The 18,161-nt window shown below is 40.9% G+C and overlaps 2 protein-coding genes across 11 annotated transcripts in view; one reads left to right on the plus strand and one right to left on the minus strand.

Annotated features, from left to right (window-relative positions):
- The window catches only part of clec16a (C-type lectin domain containing 16A), a 49,120-nt gene extending 36,117 nt beyond the window's left edge, over positions 1–13,003 (minus strand). For 2 of the 6 annotated variants that reach the window (XM_031861962.1, XM_031861965.1), the window contains exons 1-10: positions 12,337–13,001; positions 11,416–11,544; positions 8,077–8,210; positions 7,687–7,835; positions 5,750–5,855; positions 3,652–3,657; positions 2,193–2,316; positions 1,687–1,861; positions 1,256–1,306; positions 772–888 (exon numbers count right to left, since the gene is read on the minus strand). In XM_031861962.1, the coding sequence (XP_031717822.1) occupies positions 772–888; positions 1,256–1,306; positions 1,687–1,861; positions 2,193–2,316; positions 3,652–3,657; positions 5,750–5,855; positions 7,687–7,835; positions 8,077–8,210; positions 11,416–11,544; positions 12,337–12,410 (1,065 nt within the window). In that variant the 5' untranslated portion in view covers positions 12,411–13,001. Of the gene's footprint in view, positions 1–771; positions 889–1,255; positions 1,307–1,686; positions 1,862–2,192; positions 2,317–3,651; positions 3,658–5,749; positions 5,856–7,686; positions 7,836–8,076; positions 8,211–11,415; positions 11,545–12,336 lie in introns of all 6 variants that reach the window. The other 4 variants (XM_031861963.1, XM_031861960.1, XM_031861966.1 and 1 more) reach the window with 4 other exon arrangements.
- On the plus strand, positions 11,950–16,424 carry dexi (Dexi homolog (mouse)). Of its 5 annotated transcripts, none has more exons than XR_004213247.1 (3): positions 11,950–12,014; positions 13,225–13,887; positions 14,014–16,424. XR_004213247.1 is itself a non-coding variant. In XM_031861967.1 (2 exons), the coding sequence occupies exons 1-2, from the start codon at positions 12,996–12,998 to the stop codon at positions 13,615–13,617; spliced, it is 486 nt and encodes a 161-aa protein (XP_031717827.1). In that variant the 5' UTR covers positions 12,794–12,995; the 3' UTR covers positions 13,618–16,424. The 5 variants fall into 5 exon arrangements, 1 of the variants encoding a protein (XP_031717827.1); XR_004213244.1 differs by lacking the exon at positions 11,950–12,014 and adding an exon at positions 12,794–13,088; XR_004213245.1 differs by lacking the exon at positions 11,950–12,014 and adding an exon at positions 12,794–12,918 and having other exon boundaries at positions 13,012–13,887.
- Positions 16,425–18,161: the final 1,737 nt, after the last annotated feature.

The raw sequence follows: 18,161 nt of genomic DNA on the forward strand, positions 1-18,161 counted from the left end.
ACACACACACACACACACACACACACACACACACACACACACACACAGCACAGACACAGCACAAAGAATAACCACAAGAGTTCTCAGAAACGCTCACTAGCTCAGCACACCCACCTGACTTTACAAACAGATGGTCAAAAAATGAAGAAAAGCGCGGGGGTGGGGGGGGGGGGGGGTGAGAGAAGAGAAACTGTATCACGGGAGAAGAAGAAACTGGGAGGTTGAGAGATTTAGAAAAAGAGAGGTAGAGAGGTGAGGAGAGTCAGGTGGGGAAGATAAGGGGCAGATGAGGGAGAGATAGAGAGAAGGAAACAAAGTGAGAAGGGAAATAACATTCAGATGAAAACACAAAGAGAAGGAAGGCCTAGACGGGGGGGAAGATGAAAGGAGAGACTGCTTGAAAAATGTAAAGAAGAAAAAGCTATGGAGATAATTAGCATATCTGCCTTGATGTGGGTGATTCATGGAGAAAACCATGAGCCCACGATCTCATAGCCACCTACACACACTTCTGGAACTCCAGTCTGTGTGTGTGTGTATCCATGCAGTTGCCTGCATAGGTGTGCGTGTTCTTGTTTGTGCGCTGCACTCGGGTGTGTGTATATGTATATGCTAGTGTGACCCTGTATCACAATGTACACTCGGCTGTGTGTGGGCGTATATTTCAATTAAGTGTTTTTTTATTGATGGTTCTCTGAGTGCTGAGTGCTTGTGTATACAGCATGTTCAAGTGTGTGTGTTTGTGTGTGTGTGTGTGTGTGTGTGCATTACCGTATTCTTGTGTGTGCTGTGTATATCCGTCTGTGGGGTGAAGACAGACAGGTCTCCATTGAGAATAACTTCGGCCAGGGAGTTGACCAGCGGCTGATAGTGGATGATCAGAAACACCTGGGAAACACGCAGACATACACAATTAAGAAGGTAATCCAAAACATCTTTAAAAACAAGAACCGGTCATTGAAAATTAAATGAAGTACATGTGAACAAGATGTATGGTAAAGTAACCCTAAAGGACTTCATAGGACATGTTTAGCGTACATGGAAAAGTAAAGCAAAGGCACAAAAACAACACAAATGTAGCTGAAACTCTTTTTCAGTTACAGAAATATCTCTGAGTTCAGTTTCCCTAAAAGGTTTCAGAACTGGACAAACTAAAATGTACCAAAGTGGCCGGTAGACACTTTACTCCACACATCTGAAATACACCAGTGCCCTGGTGATGGCAGCACCTGATGTGTGTGTGTGTGTTGCTTACTTGAGACAGCAGGTAGAGGGACACCTGAGGGTTAATCTTTCGCTCTTCGGACTAAAGAAACAGAAAAATGAAAGGCCAGCCAATGTCACACATATGCAGTACATATAAGAAAATGAAAGGAATCGTGAACTGCATAATGAGATTAAACTGAAGAGAGTGATGAGAGACAAAGCATAGAGCTAGTCTGGTAATCAATCATTTAATTGTTTAAAGGACCGTAGAAGTGCTTTTGTATTTAAGCTAAATACATTTTATGTGCGTACACCTTCCGTTAACGCTGGAAGTTATTTTCAAAAGCATGTTAAAACACATCATGTGCTTATTTTTATAAAAATAAATCGAAGGAGCATCTTTGATAGGACACCAGCTCTGCACGTAGAACCCGTTATCGTCAGTGTGAACTAATTCATTTGGACATGAGGGTCACATACCGTCTCAGGGATCACCAGAGAGTAGACATAGAGGGGCAGGAACAGACGGTTGAGGAGGTGGTCGGTCAATACGTCGTTCAGGAATTCACAGTTGATGATGAGGATGTCGTTCAGATAGTGTAGGTGGTCAAGGTGCTCCGCTACCAGGTCACTTAACTTCCCTCTGTTCCTGTGTCTGGCACACAAAGAAAGGCAGAGAGAAAGAGACTGAGATGTTGCGCGATTAGTGTACATTAGTATCACAACAGCATCTTAATGTATGTGCAGATTCATAATGTAGGACTATTTTTGCTGCAATTGTGTGCAGCGAAAAGAAAAACACTTTCTTCTAACTTGAAAGTTGATTAAAATAAAATGTAACGGTTGAATTCAGTGATTGAAAAAGTGAAAGTATAACGTAATGTTTACAAAGCATCATTCCCTTGAGGAGACAAAATAGAGACGTGCCTGACCCCTAGAGGCCACAGTGAGAATTACACTTAGAAACAACGATGGAAGGCACTTACTCTTCATCTGTCTGCACACACTTGTCCAGTTCGAGGACATGGCTGCCAATAAACCAGACCAGGTTGCTGAAATATGGCACCGCTGTCTTATCTCGGATGTAGTGCAGCATGTGCTGATTGTCCACTGCAGAGATAAGGGTCAGGATTAATATCTGGGTTGCCCAAAAGTATCAAATACCCCACACACACACTCATATGTAAGAATCACCACAATGTGACAGTTAAATATGATTTAAAAAGGAACCAAAACCATTAAAGTTAAGAGACAAATTATGAAAATTAACAAAGCATGCTAAGTCAAATGAAGTACATGAGCTGGTTTACAATCTAAAGGGAATACTACTGGAGTACGATGAGGAGGAAAGCCAGTTCAGCTCACAGTGGGACTGGGGCTACTCGCTGTAATAACTGATTTACTGTCTGTTTAATCAAACCTGTGATCTGAACCTGCACTCAGTGAGTTATCTTTGGACAAGAGCAAGACCTGAGCCAGGTTTGGTCCAACTTTGTATAAGTAGTAAAGAAAGACACAAAATTCATCAGAGTGTAATGTTTAAAAAACTAAATAAATTCCATTCATGTAGAGAAAGGTAAATAGGAACTCAGCAGTTTTTCACATCAAATGGAATACAGAAGACAGTATCTCTGCTGCACCAATTTTTCCTTTTTGTAAACTGCCCGTCGTGAGTCTCTCAATGTTTTATAGGAGTGCAATGCTAAACTGGTGGAGAACTTTCTAGTTTTGGATACTTCTGTTCACTGACTTGAAATGTGACCAGAAGAAGTGCAAAAGCAAATAAAAGCGGATTATTGTTTCACATTACCAATCCACACGGGTCAAATTGAGACATGGAATGAATGAGCAGCCAAATCAGATGAATGAATTACATATTAGCAGGAAACAAAAAGACAAATCATAAGCTGCCACTAGTCAGAGTCACAATGTCCTTCCAGCTGCATCAGTTAGTGGATGAACTGAGGATTAAACTGACTGAATAACCACAGAGACCAAAACAACAACCACCATGTGAAGCTCAACGGAAACCAAGACTGTGCAACAATTAAGCCAAGAAACATTGAATTAAAAAGCTATGCAGGGTTTTCTGTGTGTGGGTGATACAGATTGATTTAAAATAACAATAAGGATATCCATTCTGGTACATTTAGAACAAACATGGCTGGGTATCAACAAACACTGACATGTAAAGAGTAACAATAACTCTTCTTGAACTAATTATTGTAAACATTACACATTTGAGGCATTAAAATCAATAAAAGACAGGTCTCAGATTAACAGCAACTATACTAAAATCAACCCTCTTAGAGAAACACTGACGGGTTTTAGAATTGTATCGGCACCACTGTACTGGTAACAGTATAAGTAAAGAAAATAACATGACACGTCTCTACGATACCCAGCCCTACAGATAAAAAGACTGAATGAATCGAATCAACTTACATGAAACTGGAGTTTGGCAGATGGGGCACGCGGAGGGAGGAGGGAGAGGAGGAGAGAGACAAGGAGAGGAGGAGGAGTGGTTGTTGAAGAGGAGGAGGAGGAGGGAGAGGGGAAAACAGACACAGGGTTAATGTGTGTAAAGGGGGGGGAGGTTGGGAAGGACCCCGCAGGTATTTTAACAAACTGCAAACAATGGCACATCTGGCAAAGGAGTTCATATGTTACCGTATCATTTTAAACATTCAGGATATCACATTGCTTTCTCACTGTGTAGCATGTCAACAACAGAAACAAACAGCAAGTTACCAGAGAAAAGGCTAGTGTAGTAACAATCACAATATAATTAAATTACAACAAACAACTTTAATATCTTGACAAATCCTTTTCCAGGTTGTCATTTGTTGCAGTGCATGACTTAAGGAATCAGTAGGAAGCATCAAACCGTGATATGATCAGAATTTTATGCTATGCTAAAAATGGTTATTATTGCAACATCCTGACCCGTTTCTAGTGTTGTGACACTGCAAGTATTTCAGTTATGGGTTCATTTAGGAAAGTAATTAAAACAGCCAGGGGTGTGTTGGAACAAGTGTTTTGTACTTTTGACTGCATAATGCAATGAATAGCTTGCGTTGCAGCAGTGTCTCAGCCTGCTCATCAGGATACAGATGTTCTGTGTGGTCCCCTGATAATTCTCAGTCAGAGTAGCTGCATTGAGTTGATGCTTCCCTCTTTGACAGATTCCTTACTATAGCATAGCACATGGACCAGACCAGCACTGATACATTACCAACACCACTCGGTTACTTTATAAGTGACATGTATTTCTAAGGTTAAAGTCAGTTGAGCGAACTGTTATGGCGTTGGGAGTTACAGAATCAAGACTTTATGGACAATGTAACACACACAGCTGTACGGCGCAACGTGTTACATGCAGGGCTAAACAGACAGGACGCCATAGCTGACTGGATGTTGAGGAAGGTAAATGTTATGTGTGATGAAGAGAAGCACGACGTGTGGAGAAAAAGCCAAACCCGCTAAAATGCACCACCCGCATCCCCTGGAGCGACAGTGAGCAGCTCAGAGCCAGAGAGACGGCATGAAGAAGCAGCAGAGGCCGGCACAAATCAACAGTCCTGTTGTGCTGCTCCTGCACTCATAGGGCACTTATTTTGAAAAGGCCTTGATGTTGCAATTGATTTCTGGGTGGAAAGACTTCAAGAACTTTGCATGCTTGTTAGAGTGGACTTGCAGAAGAGTTAGTTCCTTTATAATAAGTAAGTAAATCAGTGAGGCAGTATAACTGAACGTTGTGGTGATGCTACTTTAAACGTCGCACATTATAACAGTCTGCAACAGATAGTATTTTTATCTAATTTGATCATTTTCTGCATTAGACCCACAAAGCTGTTGGCTGACTGCGGAGATTCAAGGGTTACAGGCAGATATTGCTGTGTTTAGATTCTGAACTGCAAGTATTTCTACAGATTTTCATCCAAGTATTAGAGGTCAACAGCTTTCATCGGTCTGGTTCTGAGCAAATATTTATTGAATTTCTAGTCTGTGTTGTAGAGTTGCTCTGTGAGATATCATTAGAAGAGACATGTGCATAATGGCAGATGGTGTTACTGTAAAGAAACAGGACACTCTCTTGATACTGGAAATGCCTTGACTAGCACCAGGTAGCTACGAATAATATCAGATTGGTATGTACAACTTTAAATGCAGAACCTTTAGAAGAACGTCCAATAAAGGTCTGTTAAATAACGGCTTAAAAAGCTACCATTTGGAATAGACCCGGCTTTTAGAGAGCCACTCTTTTACTCTGGAATGACGGTAAATCGCATCCATTAGAAAGCAATGAAACATTTCAGAGCAAGAACTAAGCAGCTTGTGTGTGCTTGTCAAAGAGTTACCTGCTGGTCATGCTCATGCACCAGAAGCAGCAGCAAGAAGAGGACAGGAGGACATAGAAAGGCGGTAGACAGTCCCAGCATCCCGGGAGTGTTTGTGTGCGCGCACACACACACACACACACACACACACACACACACGTGTGTGTGGTTAGCATGTGCGCATGCGTGTTCCCGGCACTCACCTTTGTAGACGTTGAGTGTGATGGTCCGGACTGCGATGCGAACCATGCTTTCAGGGTGGTTGAAAAACTTAATGGCCTCGGTGTACAGGGCAAAGTCATTAGTGTGCTGTGTGTGGGAGACAGAGAGGGGGCGCCGGTGAGCAAGGCACTGTACTGCATCGCCGCGCTCAGGCCGAACGACCACACACACACACAGAGAGACAGAGAGAGAGAGACAGAGAGAGAAAGAGAGAGAGACAGAGAGAGAAAGAGAGAGAGCGCTCTAGTGGAGACAGAAACTCTAGGCAGTAATGCATTTTGATAACAAAGGTCTTAACAAAAGTAACAATCTGGTTTTTATTTCTCTATTTAATGGAGAAAATGTTCCATAAATGTTAAAGTGCAGGTCTGGGCAAAGACACAAAACTCTACGTTATTTTGAGGTTTTTCAGAATTACTGTATGACACTGAATCTCTCCCCTTTATGTTAACAACTAGCCTGCGAGTTACCTTATGGAACAACTCGCATCTTACAGAACTCATGATGAATGTTTCATGACTCTTAATATCCAGTCAGTAGGGATGCTACACTGGATAGATAAGTGAGCCTGTTTTGTCTTTGACACTTCATATCAAAAGAACACAGTGTAAGCTTTTGATTTGGGTGCTTTTGGTTCATCCTGAAACCTGACAGAGGCACTCAGAGACTCAGTTGATCTAACAGTTCTTTAGATGGGCAACATGTGCTAACATACATTTAGTAAACCGGCTGCATCTTAGCAATCTCTCTCTGTGCCGGTGCCTGATCCTCTACCCAACCGTTCCTCAGTCACTGAGACCTCCAGCCAATCACAGTGGAGGGCCAGAAACCAACAGAGGTCGCAGTAAATGAAGAACCTCGACACCAAACCCAAACCAAAGTGTGTCCTCTGGTCTGAAAAATGTAGCTGTGTAGATCTGACAGCAACACAAGTGGCCAACGTAATGAGCTGTCCAATAGCGCCCTCTGGAGGAGATTAACACCAAATCTTCACAATATAAATTACTCTCAATAAATGACGTGAGGGATTCATTATAAAACATGACTAGTTTGCAGTTGTGTATCATAAATATGATTTGCTTGACTGACAGCATGTCAGCTAAGTTACTCAAATGTCCTAAGATTAATTTCCTATCGCTAATCAAACAATATACATAAATACTCTCAGATCTACACGTTGGGTCTGGTCTTGGAGTCAGGGGCAAAGCAACCATCGACAGTACACCAATAACTCTCCCCAGCACACACAGGCCAATGGACAGACTACTTCTGCTGAAACATTGAGCGGTAACAACGACGTTATCAGTTAATATTCAGGTGGTCAGTTTTTTAAAGTTTCTATCACCACACACACACAACAACAACAACAACAACAACAACAGGCCTGAATGATAATAATCTATGAATAGTTTTAAATAAAGAATACAATCTGTTTTGAAACTCCCTTTCAGAGAATCAAGATGTGAAAATAAATAGTAACAAATATAATAAATGAATAACTTTGAAGGCAACACTGACATTTATGCGTTTGTTACAGCTGGTGAAGAGAAAGATGATTTGTGTATGAGATTGGCTGAACCAAACCATCTACACAGGAAGCTGACTCAACTTGCACATGATGCAAGTGACAAATGAGCTTCTGGAGTTTTAGCAACTTAGCTGGCTCTCTGTACATAGGATGTTTTTGTGTACCAGTAAAAACATCTAAAGTTGTAGTAATAGCTGATTTAAGCAGCAGGCTATTATTTGTCTCGCGAGTATTAATCATCTGCTCCATCTCTCACTCCCTTAATTCTCAGCCTCTAATATTGACTTTGTTCCTTCCTCTTTGTGATAGAGAGAGCACGATGACAGTTAACTAAAAGACCCTCGATGTCCCTCTTATCCCCCCCCCCCCCCTCCCCGTCTATAGCCTCACCTCGTTGTAAAAGAAGTGCACGGTGTGGGTGTTGAGTTTGAGTGACAGTGTCTTGAGGAAGGAGATATAGTAGGCCATGATCTCCTCATCCGAGAAGTCAAACTTGTGGACGATGATGGAGTTCACGTGGTTGTTTGACAAAAGGTAATCTGAGAAGAGAAGACACTTCATCAGGCTTGTTCACACAGCACGTTTTTAAAAGATGGCCTTTTGTAAAATGATGAAAAATCTCTCTATGAACCATCTAGGAGCCCAGTGATTATAGAAGGGAACACTGTACTCTAAAACAATACACTTTAAGAAATGCATTACATGTTACAGTGCTATTAAATTGCAATGTGTTGCATCACATCCTTTATTTTGTCAACCAGTGTTAATTCAAATACTCACAAAGGGAAGTCTCATGGCTGATGTTCTCAAACAGAATGTTGAGAGTCTGGAGGAGCTGGACGCACACGTAGCGGCCCGACTTCTGACGCAGGATGTTCAGGAAGAAGGCAAACATGTTCTTCTCCAGGAAGAAGCTGAACACACACACACAAACACGTAAAAAGAGTTCATGATGATTTCATCTTCAAATATATTTATCAAAGAGAAGAATGATTCTCTTTAGCAGCATCCTGGTGGACTAGTAGTTTAGACCCATACTGTATACACACACAATGGCACATACTTAATTAGGGCAACGGACCTTTATTGAATGTATACACCCCTCTCTCATGTCTTTTTTTAAGATTATTTTTTGGCACATTGCCTTTATTAGATTTTTTTTATGCTGTACAATGTAATTCTTCTCTCCTCACATACTGCCAATTTCACCTCAAGCAACTGTTCGTTGGAGCAGATCTCAGACTGGCTGTATCTAAAGTAAATACTGAGTTCAGAATGATAAGAGTACTCAGGCACTTTGCACCATAGATATTTCATGTTTTGTTTATCTATAAGAAGATCATTATCAGAATGTCTAAGGGTTTCCTGATCACATAAATTCATCTTTCAACATCCTTTGTGGCTTTTCTACTCTTCTAAGCCATTTCCTGTTTCATAAAATGAAGCCAGAGGTGGCAAAGTAGAAGAAACTAGAAAATGCATTTCCTGCTGAAAATGCATTGGAATGCTGAAAGGAATCTCAAAAACATTGCTGAAAATAGATATCCAATTTAAAAAAAAATTGCAAAAAGATTAATAATTCAAAAAGTTGAAAGATTACAAATATGAAGTCATATCACACCTCTCCTGAAAGAGCTGAACATTTTGATATTCGAACGGTTTCTGTAGCTTAAAAAAATTTCAGCGGTAGTGATATTTGTTGTAGTAGTAGTAGTAGAAGTTGTAGTTGTTGTAGAAGTATTATTAGCAGTAGAAGTATTAGTAGCATTTGAATAAGTACTAGTTGTAGCAGTAGTGATATTTGTAGTAGCAGTAGTAGTAGATGTTGTAGTCCAAGTATTAGTAGTAGTAGAAGTATTAGTAATTAGAAGAAGAAGTAGTAGAAGTAGTATCAGTAGTCGTAGTAATAGCTGTAGTAGTGGTCGTAGTATTTAATATAACAGTAGTAGTAGAAGAAGTAGTAGTAGTAATAGTAAAGTCAGTTTTTGAAGTAGTAGTAGTACTAGTAGCAGTCGTACTAATAGCTGTAGTAGTAGCAGGAATGGTAGTAATAATAGTGATGGTATCAGTAATAGCAGTAGTAGTAGTAGTAGTAGCAACAGCAAAAGTTGCAGTAGTAGTAGTAGTAGTAGTAGTGATACTAGAAATATTAGTAGCAGTAGTTGTCGCAGTATTAGTAAGAGCATTCATTATTTCAACAAAAAAGCCTAATTTTGAGCTTAACATTTAAATACAATTAATCCATGAGGCTTTTATTTTGAAAAGGTGGGACTGGGTGCGGGAGAGGAGACATAATCTTAATGTTTGACACAAACAGAGTTTATTAAATGACAGGCTTCATCACAAGCATTTCAGTTAGAATTCACTCTTTGGGGCTTTTATTTTGAAATGGGGTGTGGGCGGGGGGGAAGGGGAGAGGAGACAATCATAATGTTAGATAAACATAAACAGGTTATTAAATGACAGGCTTCATCACAAGCATTTCAGTTAGAATTCATTTTGTGGGGCCTTTACTTTCAAATGGGGTGTGTGTGGGGGGGGGAGTCCTCTTAAAATCTCTAAGACCTGAATGACTGTATGAGAGAGAGAGAGAGAGAGAGAGAGAGAGAGAGAGAGAGAGAGAGAGAGAGAGAGAATGTGTGTGTCTGTGAGTCTGTGTTTATCAACATCACTAATTAGCTTAATCAGAAACACCTGTGTCCTTGCAGCCTTTTCATGGAGATAAAACAGGGAAACACCTCTCAAACAAATCCTCAAAACTCCCATAACCGTAGCTCCTATTGCTCCGATATTAATAAATGAGAGGAAGGATGAGTTGAAGAACAGATCCTGTAAAAATTGTGTCTGTAGTGTAAAAAATGTGGCTGAACTGGCGATCTAGAAATGGGGTACCGTGTTCTGTGGAAGATGTTTTTGAAGCAAAATTTAACATTGGTCTCTATGGAGCAGAAAGTTGGTTTTCCTCTCAATAACAGGCTTCTGTGCCAAATGTGTAAATCTATGGGATTCCATAGTCATTTGTCTACAACAAGGACAAGATTAGCTACTTCTACATCTACAAATTATGCATGAAGAGTGAAGATTGTGGACACAGTGGCAAGAATCTCAAGCTGCTCTTCACTCTAGCGGTGACATCACACACTCTAAGCTGCGCAATACACACCCATTATAAAGTCAGAAAAGGACTTAAAAAGTCAAAGTTAAATTGCTGCAGTTCAAAAAGTTAAATAGATATCACAAAGCTGAATCATTCTGCAATAGCTCAGGGTTTTCTCAACATTTTAAAGTTGAAATGGTGCCTGTAGCTGAAAGTATGAGAAAGTTGAAGAAGTTTAAGAGGATTTGAAAATATTCTCCATAGACATCCCATTCAAAAAAAAGTTGCAAAAAGCTTAATAATTCAAAAAGTTTAAAGGTTAGAAATATTAAAAGTCATAGCACACGTGTCCTTAACAGCATTCCAACAATAAAGAATAGGATAACAATTGGAAGTTGGATGCTTAACAGCATTCCAACAATGATGACATGCAGCACTAATTGCAGAGCTGCTTCTGACTGAACAAAACACCATGGTTTCATGAGCTTGAGTCTTGTATGTATATATTTTTATATACAGGATTACACTGTATATTTTTGCCATTGAACAGGGTTTTGCAATGAAATGTAGATAAATATGTATAATATACAATGTTCAAGTCAAAATGTTACTACTCTCTGCAAAGCCAGCACAACAGAAAGACAATCAGTAATCTCTGTGATGCACATACACAGTTTAACTTATGGTTCACAGTTAGAGAGCAGAAAACAACCACTTGGTTGTTAGAAATGTTGAAATATAGAAAAAAAGAGGGCGTCAGAGTATTAAATTGCCTAGGAGTGTGACTTGGACTATGATTATGCATCTATTAGGTTTAATGTTGGAGATAAGGTTTACAAGTTCGCCTGTTCAAAGTTCTTCTGTGTGCTTCTGGTCAAATGCATGAATGTGAGGTAAAGGAGAGAGCAAAATTTAGCAAACCTTGCCTATATGAATAGAGATCTAAATATGATTCCCACGCAGCAGTCACATCTGCAGGTACAGGTGAGGGATTTGTCAAAAAGACATCGATTGGTACTTACTCAAATACAGAGCTGTCATTCTGGTCCCCCCAGATAAGGATCTCTGTGATGGAGCGGATGGTCTCCACGAGAAGGTTTCGGTTGTGGTCTGTCACTGTGGTGTTTTTGGTCAAGACATGGTACATATACCTGATGGAACAACATAAACCAAGGGTAAAAGCACAGCTCGGTAATACAGTGTACAAATCTATCTCTAAAACTTAACAGCAGAAGACAAACTGAAGTGATACAAATACATGTCTGGAGGCCAGAATAGTACAACAACAAAAAAAAAAACTCTTATTTATATTCAATGGATCTCCAAATAGTGTAATGTAATAGCAATTAAATTAAAACCCCAACACTGTACACCCACACAGGTGTTTTCACTTATTTCGCCTGATTGGACTACTTCTCTGTGTGTGTGTGTGTGTGTGTGTGTGTGTGCAGACTGAGCTGGATTATCTCCCTCACTCTACGGGTAATTTGTTGCACCTGTTATGAGGGGACAATTTAAAAGTTCTTCCATCCTGACTGGTAACGTTACATAGACGTTGGTGCCCATCAGTGATAGAGAGCACAGGCTTCCATCTACTTCAACCTGAGCTGATTTCCAGTTTGTATGGACAGTTTATGATCAATACTGACTTAATTTTCCAAAAAACGATACAGAAATTTAACGTTACAGTGTTAATTTTGTATTAGGGTGGCTTTTCACTTCTGAGCTAACTTAACAGCTAACGTTAGCTCACATTTCTGTCCAACACTACCTTAACAAACGGAACAACAAACATGCCTCGACATGCTGGCATATTAGCTGACTGGACAGCTACGGTTAACTGTTTTATACGTTTACAACTAAGCTAATGATAACGCTGACTGTCATTCTCAACCGGTAATCATAGAGGCTAACGTTAGCATATCTAATACTTAGCTACTCACTTCAAATGGTCCAGGGAATGGATGTTTTTCGGTTTCCCCGGTCCTCCAACCCAGCTCCGTGACCGGCCAAACATGGTGGTGGTTTTAAGAGGTGTAACGTTTTGACAGGCGCGTTATTTTACTAACGTTAGTGTCCGCATCTATACATAACACCCACTTCCCCCGTGTGGATAGCTACTTAGCAAACGGAAGGCGATAGGCGGCGATAGCTGCGCGGAGGGGTCATTGCGTAACAGCGGTTGTGAACGGTTTTTCTGGGAGGTGTAGTTTTATCCCACAGATATACCCTCGATACAGCATACAAAGCGAGTGGTTCTAAAACTACACTAGTCACTTCCTGTGTTAGCAGTGACAATTAAAGCAGGCGACACGTCCTCGCGAGGAGCTATTTAACTGATCGGCACCGCAACGACCAATCACGACAGAGCCTGACAAGCGGTGAGCCAATCAACTGCCCATGCCTCCGATGACGCTTTGTGTGGTCAGGACTGTTTTGATGTAGTTCGGTAACATGTTAGAAGGGACGTTTTGCTGTTAAATCATCACCAGAAGCGTGTTTTTGTGAATGTTTCGTATTTCCCGGTACGGCTGTTTATACATGAAAACTCCAAATAACTTGACTTATAGAAATGTTCGCATTTGTTTTACACTAGCATTGTATGCTACTGTTTTTAGCCCTAGCCAGCTGGCATGGCGTGAATTCGGCAAACCCGAAGGACCAATGTCAAGAATGCGTCGAGCTAACTAACGTGGTATTTTAATCCCGTCCGCCGGTTATTATTAGCTATGCATGCTACACCCTTAAGTCTACCTGTGTTGCTGTCGTATTTCTTCGGGACCGTGCAGATACATTAGCACTCAAAGCTGCCTCTCAATCACTGTTTGCAGGTCGGGACGAGCCGAGATGGACGCCCCATCCCCCCAGAGAGATTTCTAGCGGTGACACCAGCGACTCCGGTCCGCCACATCCTGGCCCCGCAACAACACAAACCGTGGCTCTCCTTCTTTTCTATGACACATCCAATTTATGCCCCGCTAGATTCGGTAGAATCGCTGTTGGACGAACTCCCATATATGTTTTATCTGGGCCTGTTCTTTGTGAACGTCCTGATCCTCTATTATGCCTTTCTAATGGAGTACATCGTCCTGAATGTGGGGATAGTATTTCTTCCCGAGGATATGGACCAGGCGCTGGTGGACCTCGGGGTGCTGTCCGATCCGGCCTCTGTCCCTTATGACACGGACACGGAGCTGGATGTGTTTGAGGGGTATCTTGAGTGACACGGCGGTCCTGGAGGAAGAAAAAGAAATTCGAGTGGTGGTGGTGAAGATGCAGAGGTCCGGGACGGACTGGACCAGCGTAAACACTCCCTGGTCATTCATGTGGCGAAAAAGTCGCTCAAAGCGGATGCTGTTGCTGCCTTTTTCCCACACAGACGCATCAGTGAAAAAATAAGCAGAGCACACAAGACATGTACAATATTATGGACTACACGATCCAGTGGTTCCCTCACAGAAAATAACATGGGGTGCAGCTGATACAAAGAGGAGGTTTTGGTCATTTTAAATATGATTTTCATCCACAAAACTCCCCCTTTTTTTATGATATGTTGTAACATAAGCTGTATGAAATGTTTTGGACATGATCTTCTGTCTTTTTTTGTGTTTTGTCTGCAGCTCTAGGTTCTCTGGGCTCAAAACAAAGGTAGCCTGAGGAAGAGATTCAGCACCGCCGCCCACATGATCAGCACTTGTCCCGTGGGAGGAGGAAGAGCTCTCTACAGTGGCTCAGCTGTCGGGTCAGTTTGTTGCCATCCTAATCGCGATTGGCTGGTCGCACACCATGGGGTTAGCACTGGCATCTGTGTCCTTGACTGTGGACACAATGAAAGATGAAAAGGAAGCACAATGTGCTCTCAAGTGGAAGGAGGCAGCTGTTCCCTGCAGATGGGAAACAAATGTTACCAGTGATGTGCAGCATGACTCAGGTCGTCTGCATTGCAGCCAGTTCAGTTAAAGTAGTCCGACATGACTTGGCCTTTTCTGCCCAGGCTGTGCAGGAACCGGTGGTCGACGGCTGAAGGAAGTGACATTTTGGTAAAACAATGTCCACTGTAGGTCTGTTGCATACTCAATCATCGACAGTACCACTAGTTTCATTCTTCTGTTAGCAGTTTTCAGAATGCATTGCTACTCTGCAAGCTCAGGCATCCTTACGACGTAATTCAGAATGTGTCTTTTGAGGTCGCCCATGCTGTATGTCTGCTTCAAGGATGTACACACTCTCAGGAGCACAGCTTGAACTCTGGGTGCACTGACACTGAACACAGGCTGTCAAACTGTGAGATATAGGAGAGCGCTAATCTTTTCAAGCTCCCTTATGAATCAGAAACACCACACTTCACTGTAATGCAGAAAGTATTATTTATTTGATACAGTAAGCCCTCTGATGATCTATACCACATTAGTAAATGGGGTCTCATGCACATGTCATTTTTTCCACGTAGAAGTTGGCAGCAGTCATGTTGACAGCTGTGATCATCTGTCTGTGTTTTCAGTGAGAGTCGTGTCAAAGGAAACAGAATCCCAGAAGATGTGCGTCACATATTTTACTTTTTATCCCATATTTCTTTATTTGTTTTAATGTTACAGATGTGTGTTAGACACATGAAGAAAAGACTCAACGCATGATATCGGTTGTGTGTTTAAAGAAATGGTTTAGTTGAAAAGATTCTGTTTTATCCTTCTGTTCAGTTCATGGATTTAGAATTCAGTTAAGATGTATATTCTTGGCAGCAATAATAAACATGATTCAAGCAATGAGGCTGTAAGCCTTGAAGGTACTGTACATACTGTAGGTCGGTGAAGAGCACCTATAGTCCAGCTAATTAACTCAACATTGGTTTTAGAGGCAATACAGAGGAACCAGTATTTTTTTTTTCACTGCAAACAGCACCAGAATAAGCAAACTGTGCACAATAATCATAGCAATGTGGTTGTTGTCCATCAAATAACTGAAGTCGTAGACACAAAAGACCTTTCAAAAATATTTGCTCACGCACGCTTCACACTCTAAACAAGCTTTAGTCCAGAATGTACTACTCTGTCAGTGTACATGAACGTTACATTCTGCTGGACAACCTTTCACTGAGATGGTGTTTCACCGACACTTTGCCACACTCAATATTACCAGATCATTGTTCACAGCCACGTCGCCTCATGATTTCAAAAGAAACGTCTGTGTTGCAACTCAAGAACAGCGACGTTAATGATTCTGTCAAGAACATTAATGACGGCACAGTTTAGTATGAACAGACGATGAGATTTACCTTTTTAAACCTGATACGTTGTGCCATGCAAGACTGAGTTCATGCTGGAGTTCATCCAGTGTTGGTTAAGAATTGCTGATAACCAAATGATTTCTTCTCATTGGATCAAGGCTGCCAGTATTAAATATTTTGAGGTGACATGTACAATGTTTGGATTGTTGTTCATGCGTTTGTATGAATCAGTGTGACTACTGACAGGATAACCATTCATCTGAAGCAGCATTTAGATCACGTGACGCTAAAGCTCAGGATACTAATATTCATGAAGTATTGTGAAACATGTTTGTATGGAGTTTGATCAAAAGTCAATGAATGGATAACAGGAAAGGTCTTACTGTTGATGAACAGTGTGTGTAAGCGAGCACTCTGGAGGTGGAGGGCATTAACAGGCTGATGTCAGTACGATGAGTTGGGTAGTTCAAATAATAAAGTCGCTGCCGAAAGTCTGAAAAACAAAAAGAAAACGTGGAGGACACTAGTTTTGTGTACAAACTGTTCATGGACCGCTGGTGTTGGCTGCAGGTATCTGACTGCTTGTGCTATTTCCCAGCATGATACACTGTGCTCGTCAGGTTCTGATCAACTTCAGTGGAAACCTACGAGACTTCACTTGGACTGTGACGGATCATCTACATACAGTGCTTGTGTCACCCCTCCACATCTGCTTCTTTGCAGACATGCACATTCTGTAATAAGCTATGGATCGTAACAGAGATTTATTTTCCGATGTGTATTTAATAAACTTTGAGCGAATGACGGCTTTCTTTTCTCCGCCTCTTACTTTATTGTCATGTGTGTTCATTGATTATCCTGCAGTAGACGGAGAAGTTGTTCTTTTAAAGTGGACACGTTTGGTCTCACTTCACATTTTGTCCACAAGATAGCATCAGTTCACCAGACAACAAGAGCTATGGTGGAACACTTTGATGCTGCTGGTGCTTGAAAAAGAAGATCCGTGATAGATCAGCGGTCCTCTGGTCGTCAGACTTATGTATGCCAGGAAAACAATGTCGGTGATTGATAGATGACGCTACTTGATATATTGTGATGCACCGTAAGTTAATCGGTAATACCAATGATATTTGTTACGCAGTCATGAAGTTTAGCAAGGCATGATACTATTTCACATATACAGTAGTTAGATACGGAGGAATACATTTGAATGATCGATTTTCCTTTTCTATTCATTGAGAATCAAGTATGGCTTTGTCCATTCACACATTAACGGAATATAGAACTGTAATTCACTTCTTAGAGGGCTCATAAACAAGAGCATAAATAGTAAGGCTTTTAGCATTAATCTACTAAGAAACTGATACTTGTATTCTTCCTTCTAAAATCAATTACACAACCAAAATACGATTGAATATTAACATACAGAAGAAGCCAGATTGTGTGAAGTATTTCACATCTATGACGTACGTGATGAAAATTATGTTTTAATTGTTGAAAAAACAAAAGATCAAAAAATTATTTAATTTGAACCAATGAACAAATCTGAGAAGTGGGTGGTGGTTCGGAGGTCTGGTGGAACCAGGTCTAAATATGTGAAACGCGTGATTCTCTGATATTTGAGCCCTTAAGTGACCTGATATTTATTTGTGTTTTATTTTACTTTTGCAGCAGCAATTTAGTAGTCTATTTCCATAATGGTGGGGGACAGATAAATAATAAAAAAAATTTCAAAATCAAAGCATCAGAGCCTCAGATATCCTGACTTTTAGTCTCAGATATGGGTCTAGCCCCCAAAGCACTGGATCCTACATTTCCCATAATGCAACTCAACACCCTCCCTGTCCGGTAGATGTGTGACAAGTGATAACCATGTATTTATGATACCTGTTTTGGCATGATAGCACAACTGGGTCTACCCTCACTCTGTAACATACTGGCGGAACTATAAAGAAAGTAATATGATGAACTCAGTGCTGCAGACACAAACAATGTAAAGGTCAGTTTGCACCAAAAATAGAGAACAGAAACCTGTTGGGAAGGAAGCGAAAATACGTTGGTAATAAACCAATGAACTCAGTAAACATATCAACATAGTTGATAGTGAAAAAGAGGAAAGGAAATAATGTACCTTGTGACAATACGAAACATTTTATTTATATCAAAGTGCCATGTGATTGTTAAGCAATGTCTCATTTATAGCCACAGCAAAAATGCTGTTAAAGTCACACAGTGAAGAACGCTCATCAAATAGCAGGAGTCACAGGCAATGACAACAGACAGGAAACAAATCGATAATTGCATAAAGACAAGTATCACAGTGCAAATGTGCTTCTTGAATTTCTACTGAGCATCACAACACAGCCATACCGAACACACATGCAGTGCTGTGTGACGCTGAAGTATTCCCTCATAGCACCTGAACCTGGCAAGAGGAACTGTTGAATACAGCAGCGGAGAATTTTTCCATTTTGGATTTGTTTTAGTTCTCTCTCTCTCTCTCTCTCTCTCTCTCTCTCTCTCTCTCTCTCTCTCTCTCTCTCT

The sequence above is a fragment of the Anarrhichthys ocellatus genome, unplaced genomic scaffold (assembly GCF_004355925.1).
Source record: "Anarrhichthys ocellatus isolate YVR2014 unplaced genomic scaffold, GSC_Weel_1.0 scaffold26, whole genome shotgun sequence".
Classification (NCBI taxonomy): domain Eukaryota; kingdom Metazoa; phylum Chordata; class Actinopteri; order Perciformes; family Anarhichadidae; genus Anarrhichthys; species Anarrhichthys ocellatus.